This window comes from Ambystoma mexicanum, chromosome 4q (genome assembly GCF_040938575.1).
Source record: "Ambystoma mexicanum isolate Mex_15411 chromosome 4q, UKY_AmexF1_1, whole genome shotgun sequence".
NCBI classification, from domain to species: Eukaryota; Metazoa; Chordata; class Amphibia; order Caudata; family Ambystomatidae; genus Ambystoma; species Ambystoma mexicanum.
In genome coordinates, this window is record NC_090928.1 from 1,225,045,873 (window position 1) to 1,225,062,668 (window position 16,796).

Sequence of the window (16,796 nt, forward strand, 5' to 3'; positions counted from 1 at the left end):
TGACAATCCATCCTGGGCACCAGAGTTTCCTTCTCTTTGCTGTAGAAGGTCTCCAGCTGCAGTTTCAGGTTCTCTTGCTCGGGCTAAACTCTGCACCCAGAGTTTTCACCAAAGTCGTGGTCCCTCTTAGTGGTCTTCTACACCAGAACGGGGGGGGGGTTGCGGTACATTCTTACCTAGATGATTGGTTAATCCATGCCCTGCCTCTAGTCCTGGGACACCGAATTGGTCTTCTCCACCCTGACCCAAGTCGGGTAGCTCCTAAACCCAAAGAAGTCGTCTGTACTACCGACCCAGAAGCTGGAATTCGTGGGGTGCCCGTTCGACACTTTCAGGGGGATTGGTCTCCCTTCCTCCTGCCAGGGCATCGACTCTCCAGTCTTGACTTTCAGCTCTCCTGAGGTCCAGAGGAGCCCATGCCCTCCTGTGATTGAAAGTGCAGAGTTATCCAGCTGCTAGAGTTTTTGTCATCCCCTGGGTGAGACATCCTCTTGGGCCCCTAGTGAACCATCTTCTAACCAATTAGCAGGCTTCTTCCCAGGGCTACAACCTCTGGGTGCCAATGTCAATGGACCTGGCCAGCTGGATGGAATGGTGGCAGGCGGACTACAACGTTCTTGCAGGAGTACCCCTGGCTCCACATCTGGCAGTTGTTCTCACAGTGGATACCAGCTGGAAAAGTTGGTCGGGGTCACCTGCAACCAGCTGTTCCTCTGGAGCAGGTGGCCTCCATCGGACTAGGCCTTGGCCCGTCATCTCCAGGGGAGAGCTGTTTTGGTACGGGCAGACAACCAGGTGACCATGTCATACATCAACAGGCAGGGAGGGACTCGGTCCTGGCAAGAAGTTGCCTCGTGGATTATGGATTGGGCAGAACGAAACATGCTCTCCTTAAGAGCAACTTTTCTGCAAGTGGTCCGGAACACCAGAGTCAATGCCCTCAGCTGCCATTTAACCTCCTCAGTGGAATGCTCCCTGTTATTGCAACTGGTTTGCTCTCGACTGGGTGTGTTGTCTGACAAACTCTTTCCATTTCAGGAGGCCATAGGGGTAGATAACATGTCACAAGAGTGGCATCTGGCATGGCGCTATGCCTTCCTGCCCTACACTCTCTGCCAGAGGCTCCTGTTACCAGATGAAAGGGCTGTTAGGCAGAATCCTGGGCAGTGCCCTTAGGGACCACTACACAAAATTAAGACTACAAGTGGTAATACAATTTCACCTTTGGTACAAGCCTGTACTACACAGAAAAAGTGGTAGCAGTGACTGAGCAGCCAGACTTATCTCAAGAGCAAATGAGCAGTAGTAGAGATTACACAAAGGACTACAATTACTGTGACCCAAGCAAACACTTACTCAAGAGTTCTGGTTAAAAAGTAAAAGTACAATTATTTTTAAACCATTTGTTCATAAAACACTTCACTTCTAGTAAATTAAAACCACACTTCAAATACACTACACAAAACCAATTCCCCTTGTGCAGTTCAACTCAAGGAAAGTACATAGAAACTTGACAGACCGGTGTTGTGAAACAAAGCGTTACCAGGGGTTAATACGCAACACTTTTTAACAGTAATGACAGTTCGGTCTTACTAAAGAAAGGCGTACTCACGAGAGAAATGTTACCATAGTCAAACTTAGCACCTGGGTTCACACAAGAGAATTGGGGATAAAAATCATAGGCAGTACTTTTGTCAAGGCAGATAGAATCAGAAGACACTTTCTAAAACGTAGATAAAAGTCAATAGGCCTGCGCCAGTGTCAATGGAACAGGGGTCCTGTTGAAGAGGATCACAAGGTTAGAACAGTTCACGATTCGAGATGGCCAGGAGTACTTAGATATTGTCAAAAGGAAGCAAAAGTTATAAGAGGGAAGGAAGATAAGGGCAAGCCTTTGGTGAGGAGAAAAGGGTTCACCCTAGTTCCTCGAAGTCGGACACAGTACCTTATTCGTTTGAAGAAAGCTGGTGCCACTGCAGTTGTTCCTGGTAGTTCCTGCAGACTCACGGTTCCTGGAGCTTCAGTCGTGGTGACAAGAAGGACGATGTCTGGAGCGATCTGCAGTACCCAGGGATGAAGCCAGAAGCAGCGAAACAACAGTGAATAAAAGGTGCGCTCCTTTAAAACAGGAGAGGCTCTTCAGATGGCTATCCGGACCACTACAGCTGTGTGCAGCGATTTCGACCAAGAAGAGGGTCTTCTGGCTGTCGAAGGTGAGCTGGTTGATCCTACCAGGCTCAAGGGAAGAAGACTCCGGACTGGGTCTTCTCTTGTCGTTGAAGGGTAGATAGCTCAGGACTGCAGCAGGGCCTCACCGGTACTCGGGAGTGCAGCAGCCGTCTTCTTCGGTTCCTTGCAATTCCAGTGGCGACTCTGCCTTCTAGCCCAAGAGTCCTGCCTTTTATGCCAAAATCCCCCATTCACACAGCCTGGCTATCAACCACTCAGCAGGGGGGTTGTCCAGCCCGGACAACCACCTCAACCAATGAACACAAAGTGCGACTTGGGTCTCCAAGTAGACCTTGTGCAGGGGGCGACTACACCCCTCCCTCACATTCAGCCCACCTAGACACCCAGGCGCCAAAAGGAGGGCTTCTCTAGAGAAGCCCGCCAAACGACAGTGAACAAAGGAGGCAAACCTGGTTTGCCGCGCAAAGTAAAAACACAAGAAAGATTTTAACAAGAAGAAATGACGACGAAACCCAACCGGAGCCAAATTAAAACCAATATGGTCAAGCGGGTTTCATGTTCGAGGCTACTATATTAGCCTAAAACATTACATGTTATGTAATATAACCGCGGTAGAAAAGTTAGGGTAGATACCACTGCCACCAGCCAGGTCTTAATGTTAAAGGAGCGAAACAAGGTTCCAGGAGGCAGAGATAAAAAAGGATAGGAACTAACCTTTTCCAAAACTCCATATAAAATGATGTGTACTGGATCTGTGGAAATTATGACTATATAAAGTTAATGGCAACTTTACATGTTTCTGGGGGACAGTAGTCAGCCCCAGAAAAAGTAAAGTCCCAGGGAAGTCTAAAAGACAACCCTGTGTCACTGCACTGAGGGTGCTGTGTAACACACACAAAAAGTGGGGCTCATGGAGTGGTGTGGCTCCAGAGCCCAAGATCACACAAACAGTCGAAATACACATGGCAAAAACACATGTAAGAGTGAGAAAAGGTTCACACTCTTACCAAGTGGAAAAAAATAAACCCCTGAAATCCAGCAAAGTTGCTGAGGGACTCACTAGGTAAGGGAAATTAGCCATTGAATGGGAATTCTCCCTAACACTCGTCCTCCCTGCCCCCCAGACTAAAGGACAGGAGGATTTAATCCATTCCTGGATGGATCTCATACCTCTAGTCGGTTATAAACATCCTAGAGAGACCATCAGCATTTTGGTGATGACTTCCTGCTCTGTGGTCAATGGAGAAATCACACCCTTGCAGGCAGATTGACCATCTTAGTAGTTTTGGGTTTTTCCCTTTCATTTGCAACAGCCATCTCAAGGGTTGGTGGTCAATCTGAATAATGGAAGTTGATCCATACAAGTATGGTCTAAACTTCTTCAGTGCCCACACAATAGCAAAGCATTCACGTTCTATTGTTGGCCACCTAGTTTTGGGTTTTCCCCTTTCATTTGCATCAGCCATCTCAAGGGTTGGTGGTCAATCTGAATAATGGAAGTAGATCCATACAAGTATGGTCTAAACTTCTTCAGTGCCCACACAATAGCAACACATTCACGTTCTATTGTTGCCCACCTTGTCTCAGGATCCTTTAACTTCCTGCTGATGAAACAAATGGGATGTTTCCTACCTTTCTCATCCAGTTGACTAAGGACTGCACCTATACCTGCATTAGAAGCATCAGTTTGTACAATGAAGGGTTGGTGATAATCAGGAGCTCTTAGGACTGGAGCTTGACAAAAGGGCTTTCTTCAGGCCTTCAAAGGCTTGAGTGCACTCCTCATTCCACCTGACCTTTTTAGGAAATTTGGGAGAGGAGATAACATTCAAGGGAGAAGCTATGGTCCCATAGTTCTCTATGAAGTTCCTGTAGTACCCAGTGAGACCTAGGAAGGCTCTCACTTGGGTTTGAGTAGTAGGGGTGGCCCCGTTTTGTACAGCTTATACTTTGCTAGGCAATGGCCTTATTTCACCTCCTCCTACTTCATCCAAGGTAGACCACTTTGCTCTGACCAATTTGGCACTTGCTTGCCTTCATGGTCAGATGGGCCTGTTCAAGAGCCTGCAAAACATACCCTAGGTGATCAATATGTTTTTTCCATGTAGGGCTGAACACTGCAATGTCATCCAAGTATGCCATGCAGAAGTCCTCCATCCCATTCAGAACTTGATTGACCATCCTCTGAAATGTAGCAGGTGCATTCTTTAGTCCAAGAGGTATTACCTTAAACTGGTAGAGGCCGGCTGGGGTGGAGAATGCAGTTTTCTCCTTGGCATGGTCTGTCAGAGCTATTTGCCAATAGCCTGATGTTAGGTCAAATGTGCTGAGATACTTGGATGAACCAGGTTTATCCACAAGCTCATCTGTCCTTGGCAAAGGATGGGCATCAGTCTTGGTGACTTAATTTAGAGCTCTGTAGTCCACACAGAATCTCAACTCCTTGGATTCTGCCTTTGGTACGAGCACAACTGGGCTAGACCATGGACTAGTAGATGGCTCTATAACCCAGAGATCAAGCATCTTGTTGACCTCATTCCTTATATGGGTTTTTACATTGTCTGACATTCTGTACTCCCTGCTTTTCACAGGCAAACAGTAACCAGTGAGGTTATCATGCTTGCCCCAAGGGGTCAAGACTGGTGAAAGTAAGAACAGGGAGGCAAACTGATTTAACAGTAACTTGCACTCATCCTGTTGGTCAGATGTGGGACTGGAACAGAGATTTACTCCTTCCACTTTCTCATCTAAAGGTAGGCCTCTGAGGAGGTCAGGCAGAGGTTCACTCTCCTCCTCCTCCTCCTGAGCTGAAGCTAGAAGCAAAGCTCCTATTTCAGGTCTAGAGACATAAGCCTTTAAACGGTTGGTGTGAAAGACTCTGGGAGCATCTTAGGATTGCCTAAGTTCACCAGATAGTTCGCCTCTCCAAGTTTACCCACAACTTTGAAGGGTCCTATCCACTTGTCCTGCAAGGCCCTCTGCCTTGTGGGTACCATAACTAGAACAAGCTGGTCTTGAGTAAACTCAACCATGTTAGCCTTCTGGTCATGCCAATGTTTGACCAGACCTTGACCAGCCCTTAAGTTATCACTTGACTCTGCCATCATGTGTGACATTCTCCTCCGGAGACCTATCACATAGTCAGTCACTCTGACTGGCTTGGGGGAAGGAGCACTCTCCAACCCCTCCTTAATCAGGGCCAATGGACCTCTGACTGGATGGCCATAGAGAAGTTCAAAGGGACTGTAACCTACTCCCTCCTGAGGGACTTCTCTATATGCAAAGAGAAGGCATGGCCGTAGAAGGTCCCACTTTCTTTTAAGGGGTTCTTCTAAAGCACCTATCATGCTCTTCATAGTTCTATTAAACTTCTCCACCAACCCATTGGTTTGTGGGTGGTAGGCAGTAGAGCACTTGTAAGTGACTCCACAGGTTTTCCACATGACTTGCATGTAGTGGGACATAACATTTGATCCCCCGTCAGATATCACTTCCTTAGGAAAACCTACTCTGGTAAAAAAAGACCAAGTAGGGCCTTAGCCACAGCCTGAGCCGTAACAGTTCTCATAGGTAGTGCTTCAGGATACCTAGTAGCATGGTCTACTACAACCAGGATAAACCTGTTACCTCATGATGTGGGAGGGTCAAGAGGACCAACAATGTCAATCCCGACCCTCTCAAAAGGAACATCCACCACTGGGAGAGGCACCAAGGATGCCATATTCTTGGCTCCACTCTTGCCAGAGGTTTGGCAAGTGTGACAGCTCCTACAGAATGTGTCTACTTCTGAACCCATCTTAGGCCAGTAGAAGTAAAGTGAGAGCATTTCCTTACTCTTCTTAAAACTTAAGTGACCAGCCAAAAGGTATCTCATGGGCTACCTGTATGACCTGGAGTCGGTTCACTAGGGGCACTACAAGTCTTTTGCAGTCCCCAGGAGTTGACTCGGTCGGTTCACTATAGAAGAGGCCATCTTCCCAGTGCAATCTATACTTCCCAGGCTCTTCCCCATCGAACTGAGAAGCTGCCTGTAGGCGAAGACCTTCAAGAGTAGGAGACTCTCTTTGTCCTCTGCTGAAGTCTGCCCTGTTGGGGGTCCACCTTTTGCCAGTAAAAACTGCAGCTCAGGATGTTCAACAGGGTCAAGATCTCCAACCAGAGTAAGGTCTTCCTCCAGATCTGAGTCCTCAGTATCTGGTTGAACCATACAGAGTTGAACCTCACACTCAGTCTCAGCTAGTGGAGGACTCACAGGTGTGACTTTGGACAGTCTCAGTGATGTCCTTGTAGGCACAGGGTGCTTGCTGTTTTCTTGCTGGTAGACTTGGGTTACCCCTTTGTCTATTTTTGTCTTGCAATAGCAGTAAGTAAGTCCTGTGGACTTGGGGTGATAGCTTTATCTATCAGGTCCCGAGGAGAGCCTTCGGGGTTCTCTCCCTAGCAGGCCTTGTGAGCTCCTGCTTCCTCATACGGGGATGTCTGGGGGTACTAGACACAACTCCAAGAGTTTTTAGGTCATTACCCAACAGAACTCTCCCAGGTACTTCACTCTGCACACTAACAGGTATTCTGACAGTCATGTCATTGCACTGGATGGGAGCTGGTAACTGGGGAACCGTTTGCACAAGGCCTCCAGCTAACTTGGTTAGGTATTTGGGTGCCTTAGCAACATCCTATACCTTGAAAAGACATTCATCAACCACAGTTATGCTGGATCCTGTGTCTCTGATGGCAGGGGTTTCCAGACCATTCACAAGAACACTATCTTTATAATACTCTTTAGTATTATCTGGGATTGAGTTATAGACATCTAAGTTCTGTTGTTCCCAAGGACACTAAAGAAACACTAGCTGAGACTCTCGTGGGCTCATCATCTAGTAACTGAAAGTTTGCACTGGCTATAGGTACTTCTTCCACCTGGGAGAAGGATAAGGAGACAGTGTGGACCCCTGAAGGTTTACCCTTACATCTGGGATCCCCTTTCACATGGTCAGTTGACCCACAAGCATAACATTTCCCAAATGTTTTGATGAATGGGGGTTTGTTCTGACCTCCATCTGGTTTGGGTCCAGATGGTACACTAGCCTGATTAGGTTTCCCTTGTGGCTTACCCTGGTTATGTTTGGGGCCCTCTTTTGGATGGGAGTTATTGGAATTCTCCTTGTTATCTTTCTTTGGCTGCTTTCCCTCATCCTTCTTCTGAGTTGCCCCAGAATCCTTGTGAGTAGCCATGTTGGCAACCCACAAGTCAGCAGCCTTAGCCAACTTCTTAGGATTTATCTCCTTTGAATCGGCCAAGTGCTGTCTAAGCTCAGGAGAGCAGGCATCATAAATTGACTCCAACATAACAAGATTCCTCAAACCTTCCTAAATGTTTACTTTGTAACCCTTAACCCAACCATCTAAGTTTTTCAAACATTCACACACCCAGGTAGCCCAAGGGCTACCATCATGCTTTTTGAGGGTCTTAAACCTCGTAAGGTACTGGGAATGGGTCTTCCCAAATCTAGCTATCAAAGCTAGCTTCACACACTCATAATCCTGCTTATCCCCCTCCCCCAACTCCATTACAGCATCACTTGCAACAGGGGGGAGCCTAGAGAAAAGCCAAGGAATCAACTGATTCCCTGTGATACCCTGAATCCCATGATTATACTCAAACATTGCAGAGGATTCTGGGAGAGAAGCACTTTCCAAAGACAATTTCATCATCTCTAAAGCATGAGCCATCTCCATTTCCCTGAGCCTTAATTCTTGATGTTGCATGGCAGTTTGTGCCTCAATACCTTTCACTTCTAATTCAAGTCTCATTTCCTCGAGGCCAATACATTTAGGAGTGAGTGTAGGACCTGTTGGGGTCCCTGTGGACAGAGGTTGTGGTTTCTGAGCAGGCTCAGGATTGGTAGGGCCTCCTAACAAAGAGTCATCTACTTCAACACTCTCAGAGTCAGAAACATCAGTATCCACATTTGCTGGAGTGGTAGGCCCTTCTGACCCACTCTCCAGACTTTGTTTTCCCAATAATTTAGCAACCAGTTCAGATGGTTTACCTTTACCAGAGAGGCTCCTCTCCCTACACATGGTTCTCAAAACCTCAGCAGTGTAGTTTAAGAGACTCTCTTCACTGTAGTTTTCCATATTTGACATGATTTTTCAGTTAATAGATTGTTGGGTCAACTAACCACAAGGCTAAACACCACAAGGTAATAGCAGCACTCTAAGTAGCTGTACACCAGTGTTAGGCAGAATCCCGGGCAGTGCCCTTAGGGAACATTACACAAGATTAAGACTACAAGTGGTAGTACAATTTCACCTTTGGTACAAGCTTGTACTACACAGAAAAAGTGGTAGCAGTGGCTGAGCAGCCAGACTTATCTCAAGAGCAAATGAGTAGTAGTAGAGATTACACAAAGGACTACAATTACTGTGACTCAAGCAAACACTGACTCAAGGTTTCTGGTTAAAAAGTAAAAGTACATTTATTTTTAAACCATCTGTTCATAAAACACTTTACTTCTAGTAAATTAAATTAAAGAGGGAAGGAAGATAAGGACAAGCCTTTGGTGAGGAGAAAAGGGATCACCCTAGTTCCTCGAAGTCGGACAAAGTACCTTATTCGTTTGAAGAACGCTGGTGCCACGGAAGTTGTTCCTGGTAGTTCCTGCAGACTCACGGTTCCTGGAGCTTCAGTCATGGGGACAAGAAGGAGGACGTCTGGAGCGATCTGCACTACCCAGGGATGAGGCCAGCAGCAGCTAAACAACAGTGAATAAAAGGTGCACTCCATTAAAACAGGAGAGGCTCTTCAGATGGCTATCCGGACCACTACAGCTGTGTGCAGCTGTGGAAGGTGAGCTGGTTGATCCCACCAGGCTCAAGGGAAGAAGACTCCGGACTGGATCTTCTCTTGTCGTGGAACGGTAGATAGCTCAGGACTGCAGCAGGGCCTCACCGGTACTCGGGAGTGCAGCAGCTGTCTTCTTCTCCACTTCTCTTCGGTTCCTTGCAGATCCAGTGGCGACTCTAACTTCTAGCCCAAGAGTCCTGCCTTTTATGCCAAAATCCCCCATTCACACAGCCTGGCTGTCAATCACTCAGCGGGGGGTTGTCCAGCCCGGACAACCACCTCGGCCAATGAACACAAAGTGCGACTGGGCAGGGGTTGACTACACCCCTCCCTCACATTCAGCCCACCTAGACACCCAAGTGCCAAAAGGAGGGCTTCTCTAGAGAAGCCCGCCAAACGACGGTGATCAAAGGAGGCAAACCTGGTTTGCCGCGCAAAGTAAAACACAAGAAAGATTTTAACAAGAAGAAATGGTGATGAAACCCAACCGGAGCCAAATTAAAACCAATATGGTCAAGCGGGTTTCATATTCGAGGCTACTATATTAGCCTAAAACATTACCACGTTATGTAATATAACCGCAGTAGAAAGGTTAGGGTAGATACCACTGCCACCAGCCAAGTCTTAATGTTAAGGGAGCGAAACAAGGCTCCAGGAGGCACAGATAAAAAAAGATAGGAACTAACCTTTTCCAATACTCCATATGAGATGGTGTGTACTGGATCTGTGGAAATTATGACTATATAAAGTTAATGGCAACTTTACATGTTTCTGGGGGACGGTAGTCAGCCCCAGAAAAATTGAGTCACTGGGAAGTCTAAAAGACAACCCTGTGTCACTGCACTGAGGGTGCTATGTAGCAGACACAAAAAGTGGGGCTCATGGAGTGGTGTGGCTCCAGAGCCCAAGATCACACACACAGTTGAAATACACATGGCAAAAACACATGTAAGAGTGCAAAAAGGTTCACACTTTACCAAGTGGAAAAAAATAAACCCCTGAAATCCAGCAAAGCTGCTGAGGGACTCACTAGGTAAGAGAAATTAGCCATTGAATGAGAATTCTCCCTAACAAGGGCCATGGACCATTCTTATTGAGCCTAGGTGCCCAAGGAAGGCTTGGCTCCCTCTCCTCCTTTGGCTGTCTGTAACCAGTTGTCTCCTCCCTCTCAGTCCCCACCCCGTACGGCCCCACCTCTCCCTTTGCCAACCCTCAGGCACCTTCATCTGGCGGCTTGGCTCTTGGACTGTTGGGGCTGGTAACTGCGGGGAGGCACTCTCTTCAGACCTTGCAGTGGCTCTTCAGGGGGGTCCAAATGTTCCTCCACCACGTCTGACTGGCACTGGCGGTCTTTCTTCAACTGGTATCATCAGTCCTACCTTGACCCCTTAGGGTGCGACCATGTCGGAGTTCTTGAATCCCTCATGGAAGGGTTAAGGTTGGGGATGGCCGTCTTCAACCTAAGAGTGCAATTGTACGCAAGTCCTGGGATCCCCTTTCTGAGGTGAAGGATCTGGTGGCCCGCTTGCTCAGTGGATTTGAGCTCTCATGGTCCCGGGTCAGGTCCCCTTTTCCCACTTGAGATCTCCCCTTTATACGTAGAGCTCTCTGAGTGGTTCCCTTCGAGCCACTGGAATCGATTCCCATTGCCCTCTTATACTAAGAATGCCTTCCTGCTAGCAATCTCTTCAACAAGGCACCTGGAGGACTTGGGGGCCCTCACCTGTACTCATCTCTCCCCACTTTTCAGCCCTAAGGTTCTGTCCGATTTCCACCTCCATGAGGATTTGGTCCTTCCCACCTTGTGCACAGTTACGCCTGATTTGCCTCCCCACTGGGAGGGTAATGCTAATGATGTGTTATTTATATAGCCCTTTAATCCAAAGCGCTTTACATACAACATCGCCCATCGGAAGGATGAAAGGCTGAGTTGGCCTGGCCGGGATTCGAACCTGTGACCGTGAGATCACGTTCAGATCGCAGCAGGGAGCGCTAAACCCGCTGAGCTATCTTACCGGCCAAGGGGTAGTCAGGGTGTACCTTGACAGAACATCCTAATCTCAGCAGGGAGGCCACCTCTTTGTGGCCTTTGTCCCTGGGCATGCCCTCCACTACTACTGTAACTAGGTGTACCTGATGCACCACTGAGCTGGCTGGCCTACCAGGGGGCTTTGCAGTGCTCCACAAGGTCTATGGCTGCTCCGAGGGCGGCTGTCCCCATTATTGATATCTAGGGCGGCCACCTGGTCTTCCTTCACCTGACAATCATGCACTATAAGTTGTGCATGGGTCCCCCATACCTCTTTTGGTTCTGCGGTCCTGTCTTGCGCGAATGATTAAATGTCACTATTAAAGAAAAATTTTTGCACTAGGTCTGCCTGGTGTATTATTGTTCAATAGCTTGTATACTGCTTTTAAGCTCTCATGAGGTTATTACTGGGACAAGAGGTAATGTCCTGAATACTACACGGTGTCCTACTCTTCCTCGTCACAGTCATGCAACCCTCCCTCTGTACCCTGGATGGACATTGAGAGGAATTCTGCATGGATTTACAGGATGTGAGGAGGGCTCGGCCGGCAGTATACCGCAGTCTCTGGAAGGAGCAGGCTGGGAAGCCCTCAGTGATTTTTTTATATATATATATTTTGTTGTTATCTTGATAGGAGTTCCTGTCCCTCAGGCTGGAGGCATCATGAGGTTAGAGCTGTGACGGGGAAGAGTATTACTATGTGTAATGGTATTACCGGTAAGTACCCAGTATTCCCACCTACAGGCCACTCCCTTATCGTGCCAGACTGAACCATCGAATAGTACAATTGCCACAGGCCCACATTCCATGTGACGGCTCCATGAAGCCAAAACGTGTTACTCAGCTGCATTGTGGGATTTGTAGTTCCAACTGTCTCATGGACTCGGTCCTCCAAATCCCAGCATGCAAAGTGCTAATGCGCTTTAAAAAAGGGCAGGGCCGAGTAAACGTGTAATACATGTCATAGATCTACTAGAATATATGTAGACTCGGTTACACAGCGACAGCCCCCTTCCCTAATAAGCCACCAGTCTCCCCCTCCTGTGGCCCTTACACGCACAGAATGCCTCAATGTATTTCTAATAACCCCCCACGCCCTCAGTACATGACCCACATGAAGGGGATCATGCCCTCAGCTCTACAGAGACCCCCCCCCCCCGCCCCGCCTTACCTGTAGAGGGTCTTGAGGCCGCTCAGCTGCTCGGGTTCCCCTTCGGGGCCCGGCTCATCCTCCCCCCGCGCTATGTAGTAATCCCCGCGCAGGCCTTGGATGCGGCCCCATAGCAACACCCGGCGGTAATGGTAGTCCCTCTGCACCAGCAGCAGCGAGGTGCGCAGGGCGGAACGCAGCTCCGGGCTCAGCACCTGCCCGCAGCCCGAAACCAGCTCCAGGGACGAGTACAAGCTCTGTGCCTCCATGCTCAACTCTGCGGCGTCCTGAGCCACCATGGTAACCAGGGGCAACCGGCGCCATGGCAACCGCGTCAAGCGGCGCCTGCTAGATGGGCACAGACGCTCCCCAGAGCAAGATGGGCGCCGGTATTCGGGCTCTGAGCGTGTTATATGAGTCTTATGACCCATTGTTCCAGTTTCAAAATGTCTGCCGGGAGGTAACTGAGCTCATTTAAGACAGCCGCTTTGCTTTGCATGGGGTTACTTTTAAATTGCAAAATATAACGTCGCATGATCACAAGCCCATGTCGATAGCGGACATAGCCATACTCATCCTCGTCCCATTACTTAAGTGGGTGACCAGATTTAAAAAGTAAAAAACCGGGACAGGGCAACTAAAATAAAAGTAGGACAAACTCTTGAAAGTTGCAACACTTCAGTAGCGTTTGGAGGAGAAGTGTGTTTAAAAGTGTTACTGCTCAAATAAACACACATTGTAATTTATTTATCACAAACTAACACTATCTTAAGTTGTAAAATGCAGCATTTCTTCTGTGCGAGATTCTGCATTCCTGCCTGCCACCTATGATGCTGGTATGTGCCTCAGGACCCCTGTGATTAGGCCTTGCCCCCACCAAACCTGAAGCGGGACACAGGTCTCAATGCTTCGGATTCCCGGCACGCTCTGGCGGGCACTGGTATGACCACTTTATTTGCTTGACATGCGCACCGGTGAACAGCGCAGTCGCGCTCGTGTGATACCATCACATTCCTCCGTTTTCATAACAAAAACCAACATGGCCATTTTGCTTATCTCACTGTCAACATGACAGACACATCATAGCCCTCAACCATTTGTGATGTCCTCATTCGTTTTCTCCTGAGGACAGAAGTCGCATGTTAAGGGGCGGAGTTACCGCCCGAAAGGCAGTTCGAGCCTGGCTGTGAAAGAATAAAGATGTGTTGCACCCCAGCTCTGTGTCGGTCCTCTTTCAGAGTGTAGAGAGTTGAATCTGACAGCAGAACGTGAGGCGGTCCACGTTCGGGCACATTACACTGGCGCTCTCTGATCCTGCGCTCTCCGATCCTGCCGCTCGTGGTGTGCCACCTGACACCACTGGGAGCCTCGGAATTTCGGTGCATGGAGGCCTGCCAAGGTGGGTGGAGCACAAAGGCTCCCCATCATCCGCCCTCTGGCGCGAGCGCCGCAACAAACCAGCGGGGAGCAGCTGTGACAGCTCCCCGCAAGAGCATGTCATCCGGTGACAGAAATCGCCAACGGCAACGTCTGGGAGGCCCAGTCCACACACGCTCCAGACACCAGGGGGTGGAGCGGAGACTCCCCGTTTTGCATTTCCCGGGCGGGAGAGGAGCACTGACCTCCCGCCAACGGCAACACGTGCAGACTAGGACGCAAACATCAGCAGGTGGAGCGGAGACTCCCTGTTTTGCATTTCCCGGACGGGAGAGGAGCACTGGCCTCCCGCCAACGGCAACACGTGCAGACTAGCACGCAAACATCAGCGGGTGGAGCGGAGACTCCCCGTTTTGCATTTCCCGGACGGGAGAGGAGCACTGGCCTCCCGCCAACGGCAACACGTGCAGTCGAGCACGCGCAGACGAGCGGTGGAGGCGCGAACCTCCCGCTCCAACAAAACGCGTCAAAGGGGTAAGAACATAGCCCCTCTCCTCTCCACCACAAGTTTGAACAAGCACGCCAGAGACTTGCAACCCATTTGCAGCGCCCCCTGCTGGCACCAAGGCCCCACCGCGCTAGGCAAAGGGAACCACCATTCAGGTCAGCTAAAATAACACATGTGAACTGTTTCTCATGAGCAATTCAGAAGAAGACTCACTTACCATTCCAGTGACGCCAGTCAGCACCGGCCACAGGAAAATGACGGACAGCCTTTTAACCCAGCTGCCAGCCAATTTCGACCTCACTGACACAGGCACCATTGGCTCAAAGTGGAAGAGGTGGCTGAGGGACTTCGAAGTGTGTCTCAAAGCGGCAGGTACTTTAGAAGACGAACAAAAGCTCAACCTTCTAAATCACGCCATAGGGTCAAATGTGCGAGACGTTCTTGAAGAAATACCTGAGAGCAACATAGATACGTACGTCAAGTTAAAAACAACGCTCACCGAATATTTCACACCGCACACAAATGTAGACTATGAACGGCACGTGTTCCACACCACCAAACAGCACAAAGGTGAAACCCTAGACGCATTCGTCATGAGACTAAGAGCGAAGATGAAACACTGTGATTTCAACAATTACTCCAATGAGGAGGCCCTCAGGTCGAAAATCATAGTGGGGTGTGAAAGCGCCGACTTCCGCAAACGACTGCTGCAGCAGCCGCGCAACCTAGACGAAATCCTACGACTGGCGCGATCTGACGCGGCCCTCGCCGCACAAGTTGAAGGCCTGGATGACATAAAGATCACCCATGGAAAACACGAGAGCCTCAACAAACTGGAGGGGACCATAAGAAACAGTGATCCTTTCTGCTACCGATGCGGACACGAGTACCCCCACGAAGGAACATGCTCTGCAATGGGCCAGAACTGCTCTGCGTGTGGTGGAGAAAACTATTACAAAACCGTGTGCCTGATCTTCCGCAGCAAAATGAGAGGAGCAGGAAGGAACTACAAGTCCATGCCGGAACCGGAACAAAGTCAAGCAACACCCTACCATCATCGAGGAGCACGCCAGCCCCATGAACCAGGGCGCCACAAACTCCACGATGAACCAACAGAAAGAAGGCACGACAGGAGAGAATGGAGGGAGAACAAGACCCCTCTTCCCAAGGCAAGAAGAAGACCACGAAGGTACATAAGGTGCCTCATCGAACAGTCACAGTCTGACAGCCTGTTAAGTGCATCATCCCATGAAAAAGCACACCAACTGGAAAGACACCAGGAAATGCCAAGAAAGAAGGGATACCTATACGCCCTAGGAAACAGCACAGCAAAAGAACATAGCCAAATACTCCGAATACAAGTATATCGGACAGCAGCAGAATTTCTAATTGACACGGGGGCAACCGTAAATGTGATCAGTGAAGAGGTCTATGAAAATATACCAAATGCCCCCTGCCTGCAACCAGCTCGAACACTCATTTTCCATATGGATCAAAAACCCCGCTGGCATGCAAAGGGTTCTTCATGGCGTCGTGTCGATACAAGGAACACGAAAAGAAGATCCCCATGCATGTTCTGGAGCAGCCACTGAGAGCGGATGCATACTGAGTTACCAAGCAGCAATAGAAATGGGACTAATCCACATATTGTACCGCCTCATGGTACACAAATATCTAGACCCCACGTCAAGCATAGACCAAGTCTTCCCATCACTGTTCAAAGGCCTTGGAAAATTAAAGGACAGGCAGATAGAGCTCCACATCGACACCAATGTCCCACGCATAGCCCAACACTACCGAGGAATACCCATCAATATTCAAAAACAAGTGGAAAATGAATTGACTAAGCTGCTGGAGGCAGACATCATTGAGCCGGTGGAAGGGCCCACCCCATGGGTCTCTCCAATTGTACCCGTGCCCAAAAAGGACTCCCAAGACATCCGAATATGTGTGGACATGAGAAGGCCAAATGAGGCCATACTAAGGGAACGCCACCAAGCCCCTAGAATAACCGACATGTTACACCTGTTGAATGGGGCAACCGTGTTCTCAAAACTGGACCTCAACAAAGGGTACCACCAGTTGGAACTCTGCAAAAGCTCCCGATATATAACCACTTTCGCCACCCATCTAGGACTCTTCCGCTACAAGCGGTTAAGTTTTGGTGTGTCATCCGCGGCCGAAATCTTTCAGTCAGAAATTCATACCGTCATCAAGCATGTGCCCAACTGCTTGAACTACAGAGACGACATCCTGGTATTTGGGCAAAACCAAGAGCAACATGATGACACGCTAATGAGAGTGTGCATGGCTTTGGAAAAGGCACGGCTCACACTAAACCAAGACAAGTGCGAATTTCGCAAGAAAACACTCCGCTTCTTCGGTCACATATTCTCTGAGAAGGGAATGACACCCGACCCGGAGAAGGCCAGCGCACTCCGAGAAGCCAAGCCGCCTGCCACCACATCAGACCCCAGGTCATTCTTGGGTCTTGCAAGTTGCTGCACCAGATACATAAAGGACTTCACCTCCATCAGCGAACCCCTCCGAACGCTCCCCAAGCTCAACACTGACTTCACATGGACACCACAGTGCCAAGAAGCGTTTCAAGCAATCAAAGACCGCATCTCCGACGCCCGGAACATGGCATATTTCGACCCCAAAAGAACAACAGAACTCATCGTCGAAGCCAGT

At 49.0% G+C, this 16,796-nt stretch overlaps 1 protein-coding gene across 1 annotated transcript in view; it reads right to left on the reverse strand.

The window, feature by feature from the left end:
• Nucleotides 1-12,532, reverse strand: part of RSPH9 (radial spoke head component 9) — a 160,916-nt gene extending 148,384 nt beyond the window's left edge. The window contains exon 1 of the mRNA XM_069608775.1: nt 12,239-12,532. Within this exon, the coding sequence (XP_069464876.1) occupies nt 12,239-12,516 (278 nt within the window). The 5' untranslated portion in view covers nt 12,517-12,532. The remainder of the gene's footprint in view (nt 1-12,238) is intronic.
• Nucleotides 12,533-16,796: the final 4,264 nt, after the last annotated feature.